The 23379-nt window shown below is 42.4% G+C and overlaps 1 protein-coding gene across 3 annotated transcripts in view; it reads left to right on the top strand.

Moving 5' to 3' along the window:
* The window catches only part of WWOX (WW domain containing oxidoreductase), a 916272-nt gene that overhangs the window by 221719 nt on the left and 671174 nt on the right, over nt 1-23379 (top strand). For all 3 annotated transcript variants that reach the window (XM_019710992.3, XM_074314544.2, XM_074314542.2), the window contains exon 6: nt 21053-21141. In XM_019710992.3, the coding sequence (XP_019566551.2) occupies nt 21053-21141 (89 nt within the window). The remainder of the gene's footprint in view (nt 1-21052; nt 21142-23379) is intronic.

The following is a 23379-nucleotide window of genomic DNA, read 5'->3' as shown; positions in this document are numbered from 1 at the left end:
CTGACTAAGTGAGGTCCTAACGCAAATTGATTATTCTTCTTCAGAAAGGTTGTTTCAACTTATAGTCTTTTTTTTTTTTCAGCAGTGTCAGAGGGACTGTTTTCTCACACCTTCATCATCACGGTGTATTTATTATTTTATAGTGATCTGTGTTATTTGCTGAATGAGTATGTATCTCGATTTCATAGAAAATGGAGAGGGAGGGGGCTGGGTTTGCCTGGCAGTTTGTCCCAATATTCTTCTCAACTTTTAAAAAATGCGTGGAACAAAAACTTTAAACATTTCACATAAAAGCCTTTAAAGTTCTCAGGCTAATGTCTAATGTAGAGTGTGCAAATTAAGTTTGTTGGCTGTGCTTAATCCTTATTAAAGCACTAATCATTAGAGACCCCAAATTGCTAGAAGGAGAACACTTAGAAAACATAAGGGATCAATAGTTAGTACCTAGGAAATAAATGAAACAACTTTTGTTTGTTTGTTTTAAATCCACGTTGCAGCTGAAAGATAGAAAGACCTAAAATGAGTTAGACTGTGAGTCTCTCAGCACTTCATAGCTTATATAACGAAACAGATTTAAAAAATATATTTAACTTGCATTAAAGTTCTCAAAAGCTACAGAAATGCATATAAGATTTTTTTTTTTTTTTTAAATAACTTGAATTTACACTGGAGGTGGGATGGGGTGGATAAAATCTCTAGGAGATACAGAGATGTGCAGAGAGAACCTGGTTTTAAGGAGCTCATGATTTGGCGTAAGAAACACAGTTCATCGATGAACCAAAGACTCTGCTAGATTCTCTAATTCCTCCTTCCCACAGGGCACAGTGGGAGTTGGGGGCATGATGTTATGCCCAGCCCAGGGGTGGTGAGGGAGTTCTTCCTGCAAGAGGTGACCCTGAGTTTAATTTTGGTTTGACACGGCACCGACTTAGGGGCTCGTTTTTGGGATTAGAATATTGATAGCATTCCCTGAAGGGGACAGTGTTCCTTTTGCAAACTTTGGTTCTTCAGTATTCAATCATTGGTAAATAATTTTAAATGAGCTTAATTAGTGGGTCTACGAATTATGGATTTCAGGACCCAAGAAACTTTTTCCAAAGACAATGAAAATATGACGATACTGATTTAGGCTTGCCAAATAGTTATTTATTTTATTTTATTTTACTTTATTTTTGTGAGAAAGAATACTAAAAACAACAACAGAAATCAATAAACTGTAACAACATGGCCCTATTGAATATCAACAGTATAAAAGAAAGGGTATTTTTCCACACCAACCATTGTAAGGATGGATATACACCTACTCTAAAGGACAACCATTTTATTTTATCTTGTTAACATTTTATTTTGAACTACAGTTCCTCCTTACCCACAGTTTTGCTTTCCCAGGTTTTGCTTCGAAAGGTTGTCGCTCACGGTCAGCAGTGGTCCAAAACTATTAAGTGGAAAATTCCAGAAATAAACAATTTATAAATTTTAACTTGGGTTCTTTTCTGAGTAGCGTGAAGGAATCTCACGCCATTCTGAGTAATACAATGAAATCTCGCGTGATCCACTTCCATCTCTTGCGGGAAGTAAACCATCCCTTCTTTTGGTGTCTCCCCGCTATTGATGCTTCCCGCCCATTTGTCACGTGGTGGCCATCTTGGTTTCCAGATCAACTGCCATGGTATGGTAGGGCTTGTGTTCAAGTTACCCTTATTTTACTTAATAATATACCCAAATCACAAAAATAGTGATGCTGACAGTTAGTGAAGCCAAAGAGAATCCGTAAAGTTCTTTTTTCAATTGAAAAGGTCATTGCAGTTCAGTAAGATATTTTGAGGGAGAGAGAGAGTGAGAGAGAGAGAGACAGACCACATTCACATAACTTTTCTTACAGTATATTGTCATAATTGTTCCACTTTATTATTGGTTGTTAATCTTGCAATGTGCCTAGTTTATAAATTAAATTTTATCACGAGCACGTATGTATAGGAAAAAACATAGTACATATAGGATTTGGTAGTATCCACGGTTTGGGGCATGAAACCAGGGTTCTTGGAACATGTCCCACGAGGATGAGGGGGGGACTCTGTAATTTAGACTTACATAGAAGTTTCAAAAATAGTACAGAGCATTTACTTACCTTCCCCTAATGTTAACAATTTACCTACCCATACTATAGTTATCAAAACCAGGAAATTATCATTGATACACAATATTAACTACTACCCGATTCAGATTTCCCGTTTTCCCCCAGTACCTTCTTTGTGGGTTAGGATTTTGCGTTATCTTCCGCTGTTGTGTCTTCTTGGTTGCCTTCAGTCTTTGGCAGTTCCTCTTTCCTTCCTTGTCCTTCCTGACCTTGAGACTTTGGTGGGTGTGATATTTTCTCATGATTAGGTTGAGTGTAAGCATATTTTGGCAAGGCCATCGTAGAAATGACGTGTCCTTCTTAGTGCATGATATCCAGGAGTCCATTAGGCTGCTATGTCTCATGACTGGTGATGTTACTCGTGGATCATTTGTTTAAGATGATGTTCTGCTGAATTTCTCCAAAGTTATAGTTCTAATTTTTTCTATGTAGTTCATAAATATTTGGGAGGAGATGCTTTGAGATCATGCTGACATCCTCTTTCTCCTTAAACATCCACACAACTGACTTTTGACATCCATGAGTCAGTCTTGCCTGCAGCTGTTATTACTGTGATGTTTGCCTAATGATGGTTTTCTATTTCCCTCGTGCTTTCTATATTTATTAATTGGAATTCTTTTGAAGGAAGAGCTATCCCTTCTTCACTGTTTGTTTATTCCATTATTTTCTTTATATTGGTTTGGATTCATGGGTACATGTTTTCGTCCTGTGGATTATAATCCATACTGACATTATTTATTTTGTTGCCCAAATTGTTCCAGTTTGGGCCATTAGGAGCGTCTTCTGCTTGGCTTCTGTGATGGACTGCCATTTAAATTGAGTGACTTTCCCTTACTGCATTCTTGTCTGCTCCCCATCTTTTATTTCATGTCACCGTAGGCTAGTGACAATAGCCAAAGGCCTGATATTTGGGACATACTGGCCCAGGGAATGGAAGAGAATTTGTGGGCGCTTGCACAGTGCCGAATTTGTGTCTTTTCCCCCCTCCCCTTTAGACATAACAAGAGAAGAAGACATGGGAAAGTGCTGGTGGGGATGTGAATTAGGATAAAGAAAGAATAAACTGACACGGTGCTTGCAGGAAAGGCAGTTATTTCTTTTAGGATTGGAAGGGGTGTGGGATGTGTTCAGGGAGCCCCCTCAGCCTAAGAATAATAGAGACAGTTCACCAGAACTTAACCATGTGTCAAGCAGGTACAAGCATCTTCTCTAGTCCTCCCAAGATCTTACTGTGAAGGAGGTTTTCATATATGGTTTCACAGATGGGAAAAGTGAGATGCTAAGGTTCCAAGAGGTCAAAACCCATCAAGGATGTGGTGGAATCAGGATTTCATTTTGTTGCCCAATCCCCTGGGAATGGCACGGTGCACTTTTCACAAAGAACTCCATTCCCGGCAGTGGGCAGGGAGGGAAGAGGAAATGTCCTGCCTGCTGTGATGACAGCACACCCCCTCCCCACCACACAAATCTTTTCTATTCTTTACCAGGAAAAAAGAAATACTTCTCCATGCAGTAGTTACTGGGAGTGTGTGTGTGTGTGTGTGTGTGTGTGTGTGTGTGTGTGTGTGTGAGAGAGAGAGAGAGAGAAACTCTTCACTCTTCTGTGTAATTTGTAGAATTAAATATATTTATGCACTCCTGTCCATTCCCTATCTTTCTAAAATCTTGCTTTTAGAGTGTGCAAGTGTGTTAAGTTTTAATTTGTATTGATTCGATTTCACCAGAAATCTGCATATGAGAACCCCGGCAGAGAAAAAAGTTCCTTCCTCTTCCTACTGATATACTTGACCACCACTACTCACTTTCTTTTGCTAGCCCTTCTGTCTTTGTGGCCCCTCCACCAATTAGGAACAAAGAACTGTATTCTGGAAGAGATCTGGGCAACACCGTATGAGATATAAGCCCTCTGGCTCACAGCTCAGACAATGGAGCCTCTGGGGTGGGCAGGAACTTGCCAAGGTCACGTACAGAGTTAAGGGTAAAGCCTGACTGAGAAGCCAGGGGTGTGGACTCTAGGCTGTCTTTCTGCCATCTTTCTCAAGAATGCCTGTCACTACCACTGACTGACCAAGGGGATAAAAGGGACTTCTTCAGAAAGATTTCTTAAGAATAAATGCTTATATTTTCTTTTGGCCCCAGGCCAAATGCCTCTTCTCCATCTTAGGTGGAACATTCCCTTAGAGGTAGTAACCTTGCCCTTACTGGCCTGTTGATGTCGCTATCCATCCATAAGCCTCCTTTCCAGGGACCCTGTTTGCAGCAAAGACTAATTTTATTTTGGGTTTGGATATATACTGATTACATTTTAGCTTCTGGTATATTTTCTTACCTGTCACAGCCATTAAATTTATTTTAATAGTCACTCTACCCTCCTGATAGCCACTAAAGGGGGAATTGGATATTGTCTATCAATTGGCTTAGTCTGTGAACGAAGGCTGTATCTAATTACAAGGCGTTGTATCGGTTCTGATTTATTAACCATTTACTGTGCTTCGGAGAAGGTAGCATTTGTAGTCGCAAGGTTCAGCCTGGATGTAGTTTTCCAGAAGGGCAGGGTGCCCGGCATATCACTGATCTTATAGTTATTACTTTGTGTCATATATAATCTTGTTTTTTCCCTGCAACAAATAAATCTTTGGGTCTCCCTGAAAAAAAAAAACAAAAAAAACACAACATTTGTGGTTACAGTATAATAAAAATAAACCGTTTGTCGTGACTGCAGCTGACATTTATCAGCCTGTTTGTGGGTGCTCTTTCTCTCTATATATAATACAGAACATAATTTGTCACTTTGTAAATACATTCCAGTCTAAATCCCTGCCAGCATCTGTTAGTGTTTGAAGGATTAATGTGCTACCCTGTGTATGTCTGCACTTGCAGGGAACAGTGTAGCATATGATTACGGATCTTGCGAGAGCAGGGGAACAGGGCATTTTCTATCCTTTTCCTACACGTGTGGTCTTGCTGGCCTTGACTTGATTTTTCTTGCCCTTACCCGGTTTTGCTTAGGTACTTGGAATTTCCTCATCCACAGGGATTCTGGTGGCCCCTAACCCTCATTCTCCCTTTTATGGTACTGGTCATAGTAGTAGTAGTTTGCATGTACTGTGGGTGACTACTGGGAGACACCTTGGCATCACGTAGGCTCGGGTTCAAAATTCTGATTTACACCTCGAGTTACTTAATTTCTGTTTTCTCACTTACAAAAGAAAGATGCAAATGCCTACTTCTTAAAGGCATCGAGGATGAAGGGGGAAATCTGTGAACATGCAAAGTACCCAGTGGAGAACCCGGCCTAGAGTAACTGGTGGGGCTGTATCACCTTTCATCATTGTCAGTGGGATTGCGTTTCTTGACACAGGCCACGAAACTCAAAGTGTCAACTGGAGTATCCCAGGGCCATGAGGCAGCTGGTGGTTGTGATTCTCTTTGTTTTTCCATCTTTTCTTGTTAGTGGGTTCTGTATTTGTTTGAAAATATTTATTTCCCTGCAAGTCAGGTGCTTTGTGGATTCCTGTCCCAGAAAGCATTTGGCCAGCAAGAAACTGTGGTTTTCAACAAGGCTTGATACTGAATTCTTCGTACTGAATCCTGGATTGAGGGATTTAAACCCCTTACCAATGGCAAAATGATTCAGGTACCTGCTGGAAGGGCCATCCTTACTCTCCCAGCAAGCATGCATTTCCTAAGTGATAATACGTCCTGTAATTCTTACTACCTTATGAAATGGCACTAGTCTGTCAATCACCCTTAATATACTGCTCTGCTTTGGATTAGAAAAATTCCAGGAAATGGAAGAAATTGCCTTATTAGTAATTCTTTTGTGAGCAGTCTCTTTATTTCATGTTTTCATTCTTTGGTTTCTTTGTGTGTGTACTTCTGCCTGCCCTACCCCAGTGTTTTCCCCCACCCAACCTCTGTGTTTGTGTGGCAAATTCTCTTCTCTCTAATAAAGAAGAAAGTGCGTAGTTCTCTTTTCATTAAAAGAAGCATTGTTTTGCTGCTGCTGCTGTTGTTTTGTTTTTGTTTTTCTGAAATATAAATGCATATGAACATGACAGAAATATCATGCCCACATGCCCAGTGGCCAAGATGGGGGCTTGTGATTTTTTGCTTATTATTGGGATTCTCTTTAGCAGATCTGGAATATCTCTTTTAGCCCAATTTAGAAATATCTATTCTTCACACCCCAAGGATTGGCATATTAGGAAAATGTCTTAGAAGCCCCTATTTCAACTTTTTGACAGGTTTTTAATAAACTTCTAGAGATGCCAAAATATATTTTTAAAAGGCATGTGTTCAAGAAGATGTGTGGAATTGAAGGCACCATTTAGTGCTGATTCTTACAAAGTGTAGTAATCCTCAAATTTAGATTATTTAGTAGGAGAAACATTTTGCAGTTAGCAGAGGCTCACAGCTATGTCCATTGTATGTTCTTAATTCTACACATTGTTAGGGACTCTTTATGCCAAGCATTGCCTGTGTGTTTATCAAATGGCCTGTGCGACAAAGTAACACACACTGAGGCGTGGTGTAATATTCTGCTTTTCTCTTCTACATCCATTGGAATCGGAATACTATGAATTATAAGACTGTCAGACTTCAGGAAGCACACCCAACTGTCTTGACTCTCATTCTAAAACAGGAATCAGCAAACTGCTCTACTGGGAGGAAATCCAGCCCAACACCTGTTTTTGTAAATAAAGTTTTGTTGGGACGTGGCCACACCCACTCGTTTGCATTACCCGTGGTGGCTTTTGCTTTCATGCTCTATACCAGTTGAATGGTTGGTAATGGCCTTCAAAACCTAGACTCCTTCCTATCTGGCCTGTTAGAGAAAAAGTTTGTTGACTCCTGTACTAGAGGACTCACGACCATTTGGAGAGAAAAGTCTGTTCCACTGAATCAGAACGAGCAGGTGGTTAGATTCACATCTTATTTCCACACACCTGGAATCAATTCAAACTGCACATGACATAGTTATCAGACTTGGTTAATCCAAAGCCTAGTGGATGGCGGTAGGGGAAAGGTTGAAATTAGCTAGTTTTTCGTCATAAAGTTAAAATTGTAATGGTCACAATAAAACCAAAACAAGTGTAAAAGGCTTTGGGTTCATGGAAGGAACAACATTCTTGAGAGTGAAGTATGTTTGGCCCCACTGTAATCTCTTGGACTCAGGTAATTGCAGGACTGGGAAGAAAGTTCTGGCACAGACATAATAACACTATCTGGTAAGGAGAACTGGCTTATCAAAGTGACGGGAGAACCAATCCCAATTCTGCCAGCTACTAATTATATGATTTGTGAGCAGATTTTTTTAAATGCTTTCTTAGCCTTTGTCTTGTTTATAAGCTACAGGTTGTCAGGTCTACAGTGAAGGGCTCAGCAGGGTAAAATGTGACCAAGTCTGTAATTGTCCCTTCCTTGGATAGCATCTGCCAGAGAGTTGGTCCTCAAAGGTATTTCCTTAACAATGAATGTTTGCTTCATGGAATGGAGTTTGTAAATTTATGCAGAGCAAGAAAGTCTTCAGTCCTAGATCTGTGATGCGAGTGATAGTTGGATTAACTGGAAAATGTGACCCTCAGCCAGAATATCCCCAAATCCTTCTAGGGGATTGTGGGGAAAGAGTCCCAGAGAGCAGTTTCCAGGCTCTTGGCCTCACGTGGAAAGGTGCTGGCTTGGTTATGAGATGGCCATCAGCTGTTACTGGTTAGCCATTAGCCACTAATATAACTTCCGTGGCTGTGCTGGGAAAGGGGTTGGCAGAGAAGCGGATGGCAGGTTGCGCGTCATGTGGATCCTGCTTCCTGTGTCTCCTACCCAGCCGCCAGCGAGACTAGAGTGGTTTGACTCCTCTATCTATGGCTCCATGGGTGTTCCTTTTTGGCCTCACCATGTTCTATGTTTTTGTGCAGAGAGCAGGAGCTGAGTCCCTGCATGACAGGGATGCATTGCAGACCCAGAAAGGAGTGCAGCCTGATAAAGTCAGTGCTCTGCTTTAGGAAAAAGAAGGGCTTCCTTTCATAGAGATGAAAGCTCTGGGCTGTCCCATCACACTGCAGGCAGCAGAAGCTCTGCCTATAGAGAACATCTGTATCATCAAGCCAAGGGGAGAAGGGAAGATGCTGTTCGTAAATATTGAAGAGGCAGGGAGAGTGTGCGCTAAGGCCAGGCTGCCTTAACATGCATGCCATTTCAAAGTGGCTTCTAATGGACATTTATAAGGTGCTGTGCCCCCCCCCCCCCATGCACCTCCTCCCATTCTAAAGCTGCCTGAGATGCTGCTCTGAACACATGCAGTCTGTAACTTAGCTGGCTTTAAACAGAATTACCCAACGTGATTCATTTGTCCCATTTGGCTACAAGACAGGAGACCACAGAGCAAGCCAGACATGAATATGCTCATGTGTTGATGCCCAGGCCAGCGTGCTTCATGCACTGAGGGGACAGGACATCCGGTCAATGCTCTGAATCTGTGTGCAAACATTGGACCCACTCTTCACTTCCTCACGGACTCCCCTTTCCTCAGCTCCTGTTTGCACTTCATTTCCTGAAGCAGCCCTGGTTAAAGCTGTCAGTCAAGCCATGGAAACCACACAGGGCCGCCCAACTCTTTATTCCCTCTCCCCGCCCCCCTGCTGCTTCTCCCCTCCCCGCTACTGCCATAAGACTATCTGGAATAACAGGCTTGGGTAGAAGAGAAGCATTAGTGTTCTAATGTATGCTACTGGGCCGGATTATTTGAATTAATTTAGAAGTCATAATGTACTGTTGTCTCTCAAAGACTTTTCCAGACTTATCTTATGCTGTTTGGACTTTTCCAACTGTCTATTGTTCCGGCTTCTAGTTCTGCTTGCGAACGGGACAATTCTTCCCTGCGCACATCTCTTTCTTTTAATATCGTGGTAAAAGCAACACGGGTCACCGTTCCCTGACATTCTGGCTCATCTCTCGAGCTCCAGGCCCTGTAGGTACTAGGTCTGCCTTTCACATTGTGACAGAGCAGTTTTACCAAGTGAGTTCTAGTGTATAACACTGATCCACATCAGTGTCTCTGATTGACAGGTGTCTGTTATTCTTTTGGTGAATAAAGTATCTAAACTTCTTTTGTCTAGTGGCTCCATTGTCCTCTAGGTCGGGACTCATAATCTATATTCATCTTATGGAAGGAGAAACAGAATTTGGGAAACCCTGTTTCTATGAGAAATAGACCAGGAGTGGACACATACTTCCACTCAGAGGCCGTTGGTGGAAACCAAGATGCCCACCGCAGTGCAAGGTGGGAAATGTACTTCCTGTTTGGTCAGTCTCTTCCCAGCACAACCCCGCACTGTGGAAAGGGGAGAACTAATTTGAGAGATGCTATTTCTCTCTATCCACAGTGTATCTTTATACAACATAGAGGTACTTTTTAAATTCGAGTCTGTTGGTTTCTGCCTTTTAATGTGTGAATTTAAGTCTACTTCGATTTCTTGTGAATATGGATATATTTGTATTAATTTCTATATTTCATCTTGTGTTTCCTCTCTACCAAGAGTTTTTATTTATTATTAGTTTGAATTCTTTTTGGTACAGTTTCATTCTATCCCGTGCACTCCATATATCTTTTTTTTTTTACTGCTGCTGCTTTGGAAGCTAAAGATTTCCCTTCCTTCCCTCCTTCCCTCCTCTGTTACTCTTGAAACTTTTATATGCATATCTAACTTTCTCTTATAAAGTATAAAGTTATTTAATGTCTCCATCATTTACCCAACAAACTAGACTATACGTGATTTAATGGATGAACGAAATCTCCTTTCCCATAAAAAAATTTCCTTTCTATTGTTTCAAATGCTTCTCTAATTCCTTTCTAAGTGTAATTTATTGGCACTGTGCTAATGTCAATAATGTACAGAATTTGGGGATAACGACTATAACTTCGTGTGTATGTATGTGTGTGTGTGTGTGTATTGTGTTGAGTTCTTTTTCTGCTTTTATGAGTGTTTTGGTTGGAACCTAGAAGAGGCTGCTTAGGCAATTGCCACCTGAGGCAGGAAACCTCATTTCTGTCTGAAGCATTTTCAAAATGTCTTTCCTAGTTCATCTGTTAAATAACCTGCTTGGCTTCTACAAAACCTCAGAAAGATTTATCTCTTTGGATTCATCCATAAATGAAAAATAACTGCCGTGGTCACTCCTTAAGCATGATGGTGCTATTACATGTTTACTGCATGCTTTGCATCCCAAGCTCATGTCCATCATCACGCAGTGTGGCCACCTTCGGACAGTCAGGCGCTCAGCCGGCCAGACTGAAGCACCAGGAGAAATCCCTGGCTTTCCGAATGGCTTAATGGAACATCTTTGCCCATATCACTAGCTTACTTTTATTTCTACTTACGATTTGTCTCAAGTTCGGTGGTACGTTGCATATTCATTCATTCGTTTTCTAAATTAAAGCCTGTCTTGAAAACCTACTCTGTGCCATTCACTGTGTACCAGATATTAGAGATAGTGATACTTGTATAAAACTGTGCATTTTAATTTACTATAAATGTCAGTGTGAATTATTGGTGGTTCTGGTTTTCTTTCATTGTCTCCTGCAGTGTTCTTGGGAATGGAAATTGCTATAACCTTTTTGGAGGACACCCAGCAAAAATCTATCAAAATTTAAAATGTGGCTATCTCTTGACCTAGCAATCCTACTCCCAGGAATTTTTCCAATAGAAAAAAAAAAAATCATATATATTACAAAGTATAAGTATTTCAGCATGGCATTTGGTAACAAAAAAATGGAAACTATATAAAATAATATTAATTACAACAGGAACACTAGTTAACACGTACAGGTTGTCTGTTTAAGGTGCTTTCCATAGATATTATATCATTGAACTCTCACAGTGATTCTAAGGAGGATTTTTTCTATTTTTGAACAGAAGGAAGGTCAGACATCGAGCATTTAAGTAAAAAGTTCACAAAGCCTAGTGAAGGATGTGGAGAGTTGAGCCCTCCAAAGAGGAACAGGTTTTAATAAGTGACCAAACACCCCTGCAATGGGCTAAACATACAGGTTGAAACAAATGGAAGTAGAACTCTATGTAGACATATTCAGTTATGTGTTAATTGGGAAAAGCCATATTGTAAAACAGCACATGAGCTATGATACTGTGTTCGTAGGAAAACATTGTTGCACCATGTTTTTATATGTGTAGAAAATATATTCTGGAACAATGTGCATCAGGCTGTCACTCTGCTTATCTTGGGACAATGGGATTTGGGAGATGTATTTGCTTTATGCTTTATACACTTCTGCATCATTTGTACTTTCTTCAAGGAGCCAGTTTTATTTTTACAGCTAAAGACAAATAGCTGAAGACTGCTCAGGGTTAATCAGAGTACGTCTCCCCAAACTCACACAGGTAGTAACCTTGGCACTGTTGACCCTTAAGGCCAGTTGTAGGGGGCTATCGGTGTAAGACGTTTCATAGCCCCTCTACCCATTAGATGCCAGGACAACCCTGCAATATGTTGTGGGGACCAGAAATGTCTCCAGACATTGCCAGATGTCCCCTGGGTGTTAGCATGCTCCTGGGTGACAACCCCTGAGAGAATCTCCGGGCAGTGGCATATCCCTGTGTGGTTTTCTCCATGGGGTTCTCTCCCTGTGAGGACTAAAATGGAAATATCTCCCTCCATCTGACGATCTTTCAAACTTCAGGAGTCCTTCATGTGGAATGAAGAAGCCTCTAAACCAGCAGACAAATCATGCATTTCTCTTTCTATTCACTTTAACCACTATTGACCTGTCACCAGATAATCAACAGCCTTCCAGATCTCTGTGTTTGGAGCTGCACCCCTCTTTCTAAACCTAGGAGGGGGGCACTTCCCTAGAGTAGGGTGTTCTAATGCTTAACAAGTTTCATTAAGAGCTCAGCTATTAAATATTCAAAATATATAGACTGTTCCTGTTGAGAATATAATTATACAGTAAATTAGCTGATGTCCAGTCTGTTGCCTTTTAAGCACATCTTTGATGTTTCCAGTACTTACATAAGATATAGGGCCTGTTTATTAAGAGTCTTCAACTGTGTATAAAACTAGAGCAGTCAAAAGTAATGGTGTCTGCTGAAGGATTCTTTATCATATGAATTTACCTTTAGTCATCTATTATTTATTTCAGCTATTTTATATGCCATTATAATAAATATTATGACAGAGAAAGCTTTTACGCTTCAACTTATTGTACTACTCTTTACTTGCCTGCAATCCTTCAGGAAAATGTAACCATGCTTTACCTATAGTTAACGTAAATCATCACTTACATTAGAATGAAAAATTCACTGTGAAAAAAAGGCTCTTTCTTCAACAGCGAGGCGTAAATGCACAATCATGTTGACTGTCAAACTCCTGTGCCATTCGCTGTCCTTTCTTAAACTGTTTTTAAGCTGCAAAGTGAATACATTGCATAGAGGGAAATTGGAAGGTTTTAGAATATTTTCACTCTCTTGTTAGTTTCTGGCAAGATAAGCATTTTTTATCCGGAGTGCAAAATATTGCCAATTACTGTCTAAGCGTTTTTAATAGTTTTGCTTTACGTGGCACATAGCTCATATACCAAATTAAATAAGCTGTTATCCGGTACCATTTCTCCTTGAATCAGCCTTACAATTACCTATAGATATTGATACAGTTATTTTATAAATTGAGTTCCAGCAACACAAGGCAAAAATTGTGACTTGTATGTAATGAAGAAAGAGTCGTCATGATTTTCTTATTAGGGATGTTTGTGTATTTTTGCGGGGCTGGGGAGGACAGAGGAGTGAAGGCTGATACTTGATGGTTGATCTGAAGGTCCGGAATGGCAAACTCAGGCCCTATCCTTTAAGGCTCTAAGAAAAATCCAAGGCTTTGCCAAGGATCATTTTTGGTTTGGTTTGCTACTTCGAAATGTGGAATCTTCTCTAAGAGCGTTTTTACTTGTGACATGCATGGTGGCACGCAGACTGGTACAAATGTGTAGAGCCCTAAAAGAGCCTGTCACATTCTCCTGTTTCCTTGGGTGCCCTGTCGGCAAGAGCATTTATCAGTGCATCCTTTTCATGTGTACGCGTGTCCAAAATTGGGCAAACTTCCCATCAGACGTGCTCAACGGTGGTGGTTTGCGTTGTTCAACTGAGAGGTACAGGAGCTGAAAGTAGATGCAAATATTTATTTATGCCTGTATTTACCAGGGAAGATGCAGCCATCCATTGCCACCATTAGCATCACTTAAATGGTACTGGAGAGATTAGTGTGATGAAGTCCCACATAGGATATTGATGAATTATTAAACCAGTTTAGTTAGGTCTGTATTGTAGTGCAGTGAATAATGCATGTCAATAATACGCTCTACGCCACTGTCTCTAGCTGTTGTAAATGTGACAACTCCTATTTAAGGATGCAGGACATAAAATCAGGACTGAGCGTATGTAAAGTGGAAGGGTGAGTGACATCAGCATAATGCAATTAAGGCCCATTGGATTAGAATTTGCAAGATGCCATTAGCAATAAGCTCTGAATGTAGATTATTGCCTTGGTTACATTTTCTCTTTCAGCAATAGGCTTCTCTTGTAAATTCTCAAGGTATAAAATAAATATGATATAAAATAGACACAAATAAGAATATATAGGTGATGTTGATTTCTTTATAGCTTCTTAGCATCACATGTTGCAGTATATGACGACAAGGGGACAGTGCAGTGCGGTATTTCAGCAAAGACGTGCACTTTGGAACCGACCACATCTCGATTGGAAACCTGGATCTCTGTCTTACTGGCTGTGCCACTTGCAACTCTCAGCCTCTGTTTTCTAGTCTGTAAAATGGGGGATATGCTATATATTATACTTTAAAAAAATTTTTCATATTACTATTAACTAAAACATAAACACCATGCATATCAGAGATGCTCATTATTTTTAAGCTTTTATTATCAATAAATACATGTGAGAGCTTTTTTTTTTTTTTTTTTTTTTTTTTTGGAAACCCGGAAATAAACTCTTCTATAAGTGTTAAGAAGGGGGTAGGCATATACCCACCCGATCCACATAGATTGGCATTTTCAAGTGAGAACACACACTAGCCAATTCCCCTTAAACACGAAATCCTGCATCTGCAGTTGCATAGGGTACGTCCCCCTCAGCTTAAGGAGGATTTGCTCTGCTTGTACTGGAGGCTGGGCTCCCTGCACCCTTCAGTGCCTCTGGGTTTTTCTGTCTTTCCACCTCCAACAAGTGTACTGGGTGCTTCTCTTTTTGACCAACTCAGAGAGGGTGCTTTCAACACAACATAATGAAGAGCTGCTCTCCCCGCTGCTAGACTAGGATTGTGACAAATGTGGTCAAGCTGCGTGGAGGAAGCAAATCTCATGTGTAAGATGAGAGTATTTTGAAGGATACCCTCCTGACTTCACCTAGTGTGCCCCGTGACCCCCAACAGCTTGGTTCCCAACCAAACACTTGGGGGTCATTACAGGGGTAACTCGGATAGGGGAGAAAACTCATAGTCCCAGGTAATTAATTCACACGCAGTTTACGATTAATGATGATTTTAAAGTCATAATTAGTATTTAAAGTAGGCTTGGTCACTCGAATTCTTTGTATGCACTTTTCTAAAGGCCTACTACCGTGAGATAGTAACCTTTTTTTGCTCTTCCATTGCTGGTGAACAGATAATGGGTGTGAGGTATTCTCTCTTACGTGTTGCACTGATGGGAGAAAAAAGCAAAGAGACAAAGGAGTTAGAATCCATGGAATATGCATTTACCTTTAGAGGCAGTGTTACTGAATGAATGAATGAGTGAATGAATAAATGAGTGAATGAATTCACTCATAAATGCTGTCTTTCTTACTGTTGACCAAGAGCAAGGACAGAAAGCTGCCTCTCTCCGAGGAAGTTCCAAATCTGGCGATTTTCTCTGGGGTTGGCCTCGCTGTGAGGGCCTCGGAGGGGGCCTCCGGTGGGTGAGAGGATAGGTGTATTGTGTGGGCACTGTGGAATACGCTGTCGTGATTAGAATCGTGATATGGTGGGGATCGTGGCTCTGTTAGCTATCGTCTGGGTGAAGTTGTGCAATCGCTTTCTGGCCGTCGTTTCTCCGTCTGGGAAATGGTTGGTTGATATTAACTGCCCCCAGAGGGTTGCTGTGGGGTAGAGGGTGCCCGGGCAAGTATTCATGTGGCCAGGGTTCCAAGGTTGCTCCTGTTGGCCAGTCGTGCTCCACTCTGCCCTGTCAGTGAAGAGTGAAGCAGTTCAGTGCGTAGGATGATGATGAGAAGTACGGGACCCTCAAGCATCGAGCGTAAAAACAGCAGCAACAAACAAACACAATGATGGTGGTCGGTGGTAACGGTTTTAGACTACTTATCAAGTACTGGGTACTGTTCCAAGTGAGATATCTATCTATCCTCATGTCCTGATAAGGCAGGTACCGTTAGTTATTTCTGTTTCAAAGAAGAGAAAACTGATTGCACATGAAGGAGAAGTAACTTGCCCAGCTTGTAAGTGCTGGAACTGGGAGTCACACCCAGAGGGTCTCACCTGAGTCCACGGCCTTCACGAACACCTTTTAGGGTCAAAACACTCATGGAGTGTGGGACCTGGGGTACCCAAGTGGATTCAGTGAGGCTACTTCTCCTGCCCAGGGGTCAGGTGTCATCCTTCATCACAGTGCCGCTGTGCAGACTTACCCTGAGCTACTTATGTGAACTTTATGACGTAAAGAAGGGAGACCACGATTACTAATGTGCGTTATTATAGAAAAACAATGGTCATCACACTTTAGCAGTGGCCAAATGATAGTGATAATAGTTATTATTTATGTGCCCCATACCTTATATTCGTCATATCTAACTTTTACTCTCATCATGCAGGGCACGTGCCCATTTGTCAAATAAGGCAGCCGAGGCCCCAAGCTTTCAGCGAGCATCCCTGAGGTCACACTGCCAGGGCCGTGGCCGAGGTCTCACTGCCAGGGCCATGGTTCCAGGGCCGCCAGGCTCTGCAGCCTCTGCTGCAGATGACAACATCTTTCCACTTCATTTAAATACCGCACAATCCCCATATGGTTCCTTTGGTTTCAGGCAGTATCACATCTGAGTCACACTTGGCTAATTCATAGTTATAAAATGGTATGAAAAATCACTCTTGCATAACAACAGCAAGCAGCCCTTTTGATTCTGCATGTACGGGCTCTTGAATCACTGAGACAGGTTTTGGAACTTAATAAAGAATTAGACCGAGAAGACTTGGTCTGTTGAGGGTGTCAGTGATCTGTGCCATCCGCGAGTGCCCCTGGATCCCGAGAAACGGAAGAAGAGTATGGGGGTTGCTTAATTACTCTTGTTTTCCTGGCTGAGCCTGGGGTGTTGGGAGCAGGTGGGCTACTCAGCTTCTTAGAAGTTGCCTGATGTTTCATGTGTGGGATGCCACCTGTGCGGTTCTGTTTTAAAGTGTTGGGTACGAGCATCTGTAGACATCATTTAAAATAAATTTACATTCCTATTTTGCCTGAGATGATTAGCTTGTGTACTGGTGTGATTAAAGAGGGAGCATTTAGGGAAGGGTTGAGAGAGGCATTTTACAACATTTTAAGGTTCAGAATTCTTAGTATGAAATTCTTTCTGTTAAACAAAGCCAGATGGATGGATGGATGGATGGATGGATGGATGGATGGATGGATGGATGGATGGATAGATGGATAGGAAAGGAGGGAGAAAGGGACACATGGAAAGCTGACAGTGTATTTGCGGGCGATGGGATTGTAAATGCTTTTTTTGGGTCCATATTCATCTATTTTTTTTCAAGTTTTTCTGTAACTAGTGAAAGGGTGAAGTAGGAAATGGCCTGAAATAATCCTGGAGAAGTAGACAGGGCCAAGTCATGGAATTTGTGTGGTTCATTATTGTTCTTCATTATGTATTTCCACTTTTCCCTTTTCTGGGCGTGTGGAGGGTTGTGGCTTCTTGACGCTAAGCATCGCCACATGACTTGCTCTGCCAATGAAAGCTGAGCAGGAGCAACGTCTGTCACTACTGAGGAGAAGACTTTGAGGTCCCATGTGCAATTTGCCACATTCCTTTCCCCACACTGCAGAGGCTGGTGATGTTATAGAAAATGAAAGTTCCATCTGCCTGGACCCCTGGCTACCCATGGTGGACATGACTCCACCGACCTGGGATGGATATGAAACGTAAGCGAGTAATAACCCTTGGTTGTTTTAATACGGAAATTTGGGGACTATCCCTTATTGAAGCATATCCCGATTGATACAGAGGAATTTGGACCATATCTCGTTGGCCATTCCAAGCTACAAAAGGATTTTAAGCTGGAACTTTGTATACGTGTATGAGTTGCCAATCCAGAGAGCAGACTCTGGCCAAAAAAAGGCCTGAGCTTTTCGTGTTCTAGACAGCATGTGTTAATTCTAATACCTCTTAATAAAAAAAGTCACTGGTTCCTTAGTGATGATGGAAATTTTCTGTATCTTGAGTGTGGTGAAGGTTATATGAATTTGTACGTGTGATAAAATGTCATAGAATTATACACAAAGATATTACAGATAAAGAAAAGAAGTGCATCCAAACAGTGCTGAGATCCAAATCATGTCTGAGATCAAATAAATTGCCCCGTGCCATGTCAATGCAAAGGTTTTGATAATGTCCTACAAATGGGTAAGATGTCACCGTTGGGGGCTGCCAGGAGATGGGTATATGGGCACTCTCGGGTACCACTTGTCGTGAGTCTGTAGTTAGTTCCAAATGAAAGTTAACATCAACAGCGAAGAGTTCATGAGTTAAGCCAAGAAAGTGAGATGTGGTCAGTCCCAGATTCAAAGCCATACTTGGCAGGAAAGCTCACGTTGGCAGATTAAGTGTCCTGCTGTCACCTAGCCATCAGCAGTGTATCCTTCTAAAACGTGATCCGTCAGCCACTGCGTTCTCATTTAGAGCGTGTCCCACGATAAACATTTCTATAACATTGCTAAGTTTCTTAGATAATCAGAAGAGCAACCCCCCCACCGCAGGCACACACACAGACACACACACACAGACACACAGACACACACACACACACCCTAATTCTAAAAGCTGTGTTTTTCCCTCACTGGATGTACTGTATCGCACAGCCTCCCTACATTTCTCAGGGTCAGTAGTGGAAACAGAAACCTGCTACGGAGGGCAGGAGAATTACCTGAGTAATAGTGTGTGGATTTGAATCACTGCCCCCAGGAGCCTAGTAACCCGCAGCCTGTGGATTAGTCTGTTGAACTGCTTGATGGCTTGTGACCCCTTGTTCCCCCTGGATGTGTATGTTCTGATTTTGTTCTTATTGGTAGTGGCAGCTCTGTGCTTTATTTTAAAGTGAAGGGGGAGGATCAAAAGATAACTTATCAACTGTAAGTTACACACATAGAAGAATGTACAGGCCCACTTGGCCATGCCATCATTTTCATTGGAAAATTGCATGGGGGTCCCCATCTGGGAATGTTCCCTCTGGTTTTATGGGGGAAATATGTATGTGCATTTTTATAATATCTCGTGGGGTTCTTATAGGGGGCTTGGCTGAGAGAAAACAATGTCTTTACTACGCCTTCCCCTACAGGGGGATATCTGACTTTCTTCCTGGGGTGCATTCAAAATTCTGTAAGATTCTATGGATGGTCATGACGATCATGCTGTGAGTGAAGTGAGGCTGGGGCTGGAGGACGTAGGAGGAGGGTGAAAGGCCAGTTTGTTTGCTAGCTCTAAATGTCAGGTCAGGTAGTTGAGCCTGTATGAGGCCTAAGAGTCTTCCAGGGGAATAAGTTAGTCTTTGGCCGACTTCCCACTCCAAAGAGATATTAACCATCAGGTAAGTATCGGTTGTTCACACAGAACGCGTACGGGAATTTGCTCCTCATCTGGAAGCAGGGTGCAACCTCGTTCAAGGGCATTCACTTCTCCTGGTGACAATTCCCTGCTCTGTAGAATGAGGGACGTGGCCTTGCCTCACTGTGGTTCCTCTAGCTCCAATGTTCCCCGATCTGAGGAAGCGCTAACAAAACCTGGGTGTTGCCACTTTCCCCATTCCCTAGGTCTGGTTAAATGCTTTTCCAGCTCCTTTCAAAATCTATGCGTTTGGGCCTGTGCCACTGTTACCTGAGAAGTGTAAATCCACATTGGCCAACTTGCCTTTGCCACTGATACATTGTTGGGTTTGGGGAAGTCATATGACCCCTCTTGGCCCCCTTTCCCTAAAACTGGGCTCTGTTAGTACATTTGCACTGAATCCTCCAGCATCTAGCATATCTGGTCTGCTGTGCTCTTCAGGGAGGACCCTTGAATATTATTAACACCATTTCATCCTCCATGCTGCATGGTGGTCTCCCCAAACCACCCTTTACTGCGGGTGGCCTCAGGGAAAGAATTTGGCACAGTCGACATTTTATCTCTTTCTGGTTAAATTTACTAAATACCTTGTCTCTTCCAGACAGGGTGTTAGGTTCTTTGCACTTAGCCTCGCAATTCTGTGAGTAGATCATGAATATTCACCTTTTATCAATGAGGAAACTGAGGCTCGGAAATGTGAAATGGCCCAAAGTCAGTAAGCTGCCTCTGCCTGATGTTTATTATTCAAAGCTTGGGACTTGGGTTAGAGCCCAGGACCTAGACAGCCAAGATAAACTGCCCCAGATCTACTAGTAGGTGTCTCAGCACAGTTTGTATCCAGTCCTGAATAAGACAGTTCAGGTGGAGGATGTTCCCAGCAATGCCATTTGCACCACCCCCTGTAGTGTTAGAGGTACCATGTTATTCTCCTTCGTCTTACTTCAGCACACAGTCCAGACAAGAAGTCCCAAGTTAACCGTTTGTGTTATGAGACTCTTCTTACCTGAACAGGCAGCTGGCCTGGCATCCTTGGCTGTGTGTCCTTTGGAGGAGATACGTGTAAGAAGTGATAGTATTTCCTTTCACACCCGGAAGTCCAGCTTGTCTTAAAAATTGGGACTGCCCCATCAGCACAAGCGATGTCTGAAAGGCCACTCTGATCTTTCCAGAATTGTGCTAAGAGGCCGTCCAGTGGACCACGCATGCTTGCTTTAAAACCTGACTGCTCCAGTCCTCCTCGTTTCTCTGCAGGAGGGAACTTGGGCTTTAGTGTCAGATTGACTTGAGGTTAACGCTTGCCACCCCCATGTCTTACCTCTGTGATCTCTTACAAGATTCCACCTTATAAAAAAGGGAACACATAGCCCATCTGTCAGGTATTGTGAGGACGAAATGAGATGGCGCGTGTAAGTGCCCAGCCCATGGTAGGCTCTGAATGGACAGTGGCTGGTATAAGCATCATTATGAGTATCCACCTGTGCCCCACCTGTCTATAGAGTTTTCTGGGTTACTAAACCAAGGGGATCTAAGTCAGTCAGGATCTATCGGTATGAATGAGGTTTGCCTGCTTTTGTACTTTCTATAAATGAATTGCCTTTAATTTTTGATGCATACTCGGTGAAATCGTTTTAGAACCCGGATGGCAGCTTTTGAGATTAAAATGTTGTCTCCTGAATTCTTGCACAAGCCGGGCTTTGTCCTGGTGTTCCCCTATCATTCTAGTTTTTTTTAAGGATCCAGATTGAGAGGAGATACGTGAGCCTAGAGACCCTTAGGCGTCTCCTTGGTGCAATGAGTGAAACAGCACAACCCCCAGCCTGCAGTTTTAGCAGAGCCCCAGCCTCACGTCCTCCCTAAACTTGGCAGTAAAAGCCCTGTTCTTCTATTCATTCTGATGATTTATATTCTCTCTGGGCGTCTAATATTAAACAGGGGAATTCCGACATGTTCCATAACACATTTACTGTAACTTGATACCATGAACTAAACTTGCTGTTATTTATCATTTCTTTTTATTTTCTCTCATTCCAGCATAAAGCCAAGGTAGAAGCAATGACCCTGGACCTCTCTCAGCTCCGTAGCGTGCAGCATTTTGCTCAAGCGTTCAAGGCCAAGAATGTGTGAGTGTTCCAGGGGAGGGTTATAGATCATCGTATCTTGCTATTGTAATGTCTTTATCAGATGAACACAATTGGGAGAACGCAAGGCTGTTGTGTTGTCTTGGCGTCCAAGCAGGAGGCTCATTTGTGTTGGCCCTGCTAAGGCACATCGTATTTGGTTGACTCTCATTATGAGATGTGTCATCCATCTCATAGCCGCTTCCCCGATCAAAGGGAAAAGACCCCATTAAGGCCCTAGTAACAGTGGTTAACAGAAGTCAGCTGACGGTGAAATGCATCCTGATTATAGACATTTTTGCAGCCTCGGAATCGAGGAAAAGTATATTTTAATTGCATTCAGGAACAAGGACCCTCCGCTATCTGGTACTGCAAAGGGGCTGAGAGTCAGAGCATGCGAAAAGAAGGTTCCACTGTTTTGCAGACCTGCATTGCTTTTATGTGCTCCAAAAACATGGCTCCAAAAACATGGACTCCCATCGTGAGAAACTCGTTTTGTTTCATTCTTTTTGAGTCTTTCAAAATGCCCAAAGGAAGAAGCCTTCGCTAAGGGTTGGCAAATTTTTATGCCATCACAGGCTAACCTCCCTTTCTAACAGCAAGGGAGCAGGCAGGCCTCAAACCCGGCACTGAGGAAAGCAACGGCGGTTAACTCCGTTTTAATTACAGTATTTTCTTTCCAAGTGTTTATTTTTACAGTTCCTTCATATTTTTTAGGGCAAGAATGACTGGTTTCTCATTTAACACAGTGGTTTAAATTTCCTTAAAAAATAACTTCATTTAATTTTTTTTTCTTCAGTGAGTTGATTTAAGCCTGAGGATTAAGTTCATACTAGAAGAACATTTGGTGCCAAGGATAAGATAGTTCCCAAGGTGGCACCAGAATGATGGAATTTGGAGAGCTCTGATAAATGACAAGCTGTCTGTGGGTTAGGCTCTGTTCGTGTCTTCGGTTTTATGGCTCTCCAATCAGAGGATGGCTGGAAGGAGAAGTATCTTCAGCCACATATTCAGATGGGACTGTGGTGATCTGACCCCTCCATGCTGTCCAGCATCCAGTTCTTCTCATGTCTCCCTTAGCTTCTGCGCTCTCTTAGATGGTTAAGAAGTCAGCTCTCTAAAGCCATTTCCGGAACAAGCAAGTGGCCTGAGTCTTTGAGGTTGAAATATTGAGTGAGAGTCCTTAATGAGGGTTGTACCATCCGCTTAAGTACAGGCTGTGTGCTCATAGGAATGTATAACATCCCCAGCCAGCCAGCCAGCAGACCTACTGTGCGTGCTCTTTGCAGTGTTTGGCAGTTTTAGCTGCTAGCCCTGGCCAGAGCGCTCAGAGAGTCTTAAGTCAGGGTGCAGCAGTCGTTTTGAAGACAGTGATTCACTTATACCTTCACCATTCATTTACCCCTGGGTTTATTCATTTAGCACACGTTTAATGAGTGTCTCTAAAGCCCCAGGCACCGATCTAGGCTCTGGGGTGAGAGGGGTGAAGCCCAGTTAACCTCAAGGAAGCCATAATCTCAGTTGTCAGCAAGCAGTGTTTGATTGCAAATGGCTGCCTCCTCAACCTGATATTTTGGTGGTGGTTTCGGAGAGAGCAATAATACCAGTGACAGTAGCAGCAAGAGCAGCTCATTTATTGAGTGCTTATTATGGGCCACACACAAGAACCCTCTGCACACATTTTCTGATGTAGTTTCCAAAGCAACCGTTCAGGGTCGGTGCTATTTATTATTATCTCTATTATGCAGAGGAGGCAGGTGAGACTAGGAAGGGTAGGTTCGTTATGGGAAGGCACATGGCTGGGGAGCAGAGGGGCTGATCCTAGGTGGTTTGTCACTACAGAGCCCTACTTGACCGCTGTGCTGTGCTGTCTCTCATTTTAAATGTGATGGAAACTGAGATCAGAGAAAGGGAGTGACTTTCACAGGGTCACTGGCAGGTTGGTGGCAGATGCAGGATTTTTATGCAGTTCTGACTTCTTTGCTCTCTCTTCCTGATACCATGCTGCTCTAGCAGGATTTTAGATGTGCTGCCTCTTTCCACTTCGTCTGATTCTGTCAGACCGCATTGGAAGGGAGCCGTTTTGCTGAAGAGAGCCAACTGTTGCATAATAGGACTACCTTCCAAGTCTTAGCAGGACCATTAGTTTTTAACCATTAAGTAGTTCAGAAATCGTCAAATTCAACTGCCTTTTGTAATCACCAAGCCCAAGCTCTTAGAGAAAGCTATCGCCCATTTTGC

The sequence above is a fragment of the Rhinolophus sinicus genome, chromosome 8 (assembly GCF_057876585.1).
Source record: "Rhinolophus sinicus isolate RSI-liver-muscle chromosome 8, RSI-T2T, whole genome shotgun sequence".
Lineage (NCBI taxonomy): Eukaryota > Metazoa > Chordata > Mammalia > Chiroptera > Rhinolophidae > Rhinolophus > Rhinolophus sinicus.
The sequence above is the reverse complement of the archived record's forward strand: the minus strand, read 5'-3'. Positions and strand labels throughout refer to the sequence as shown.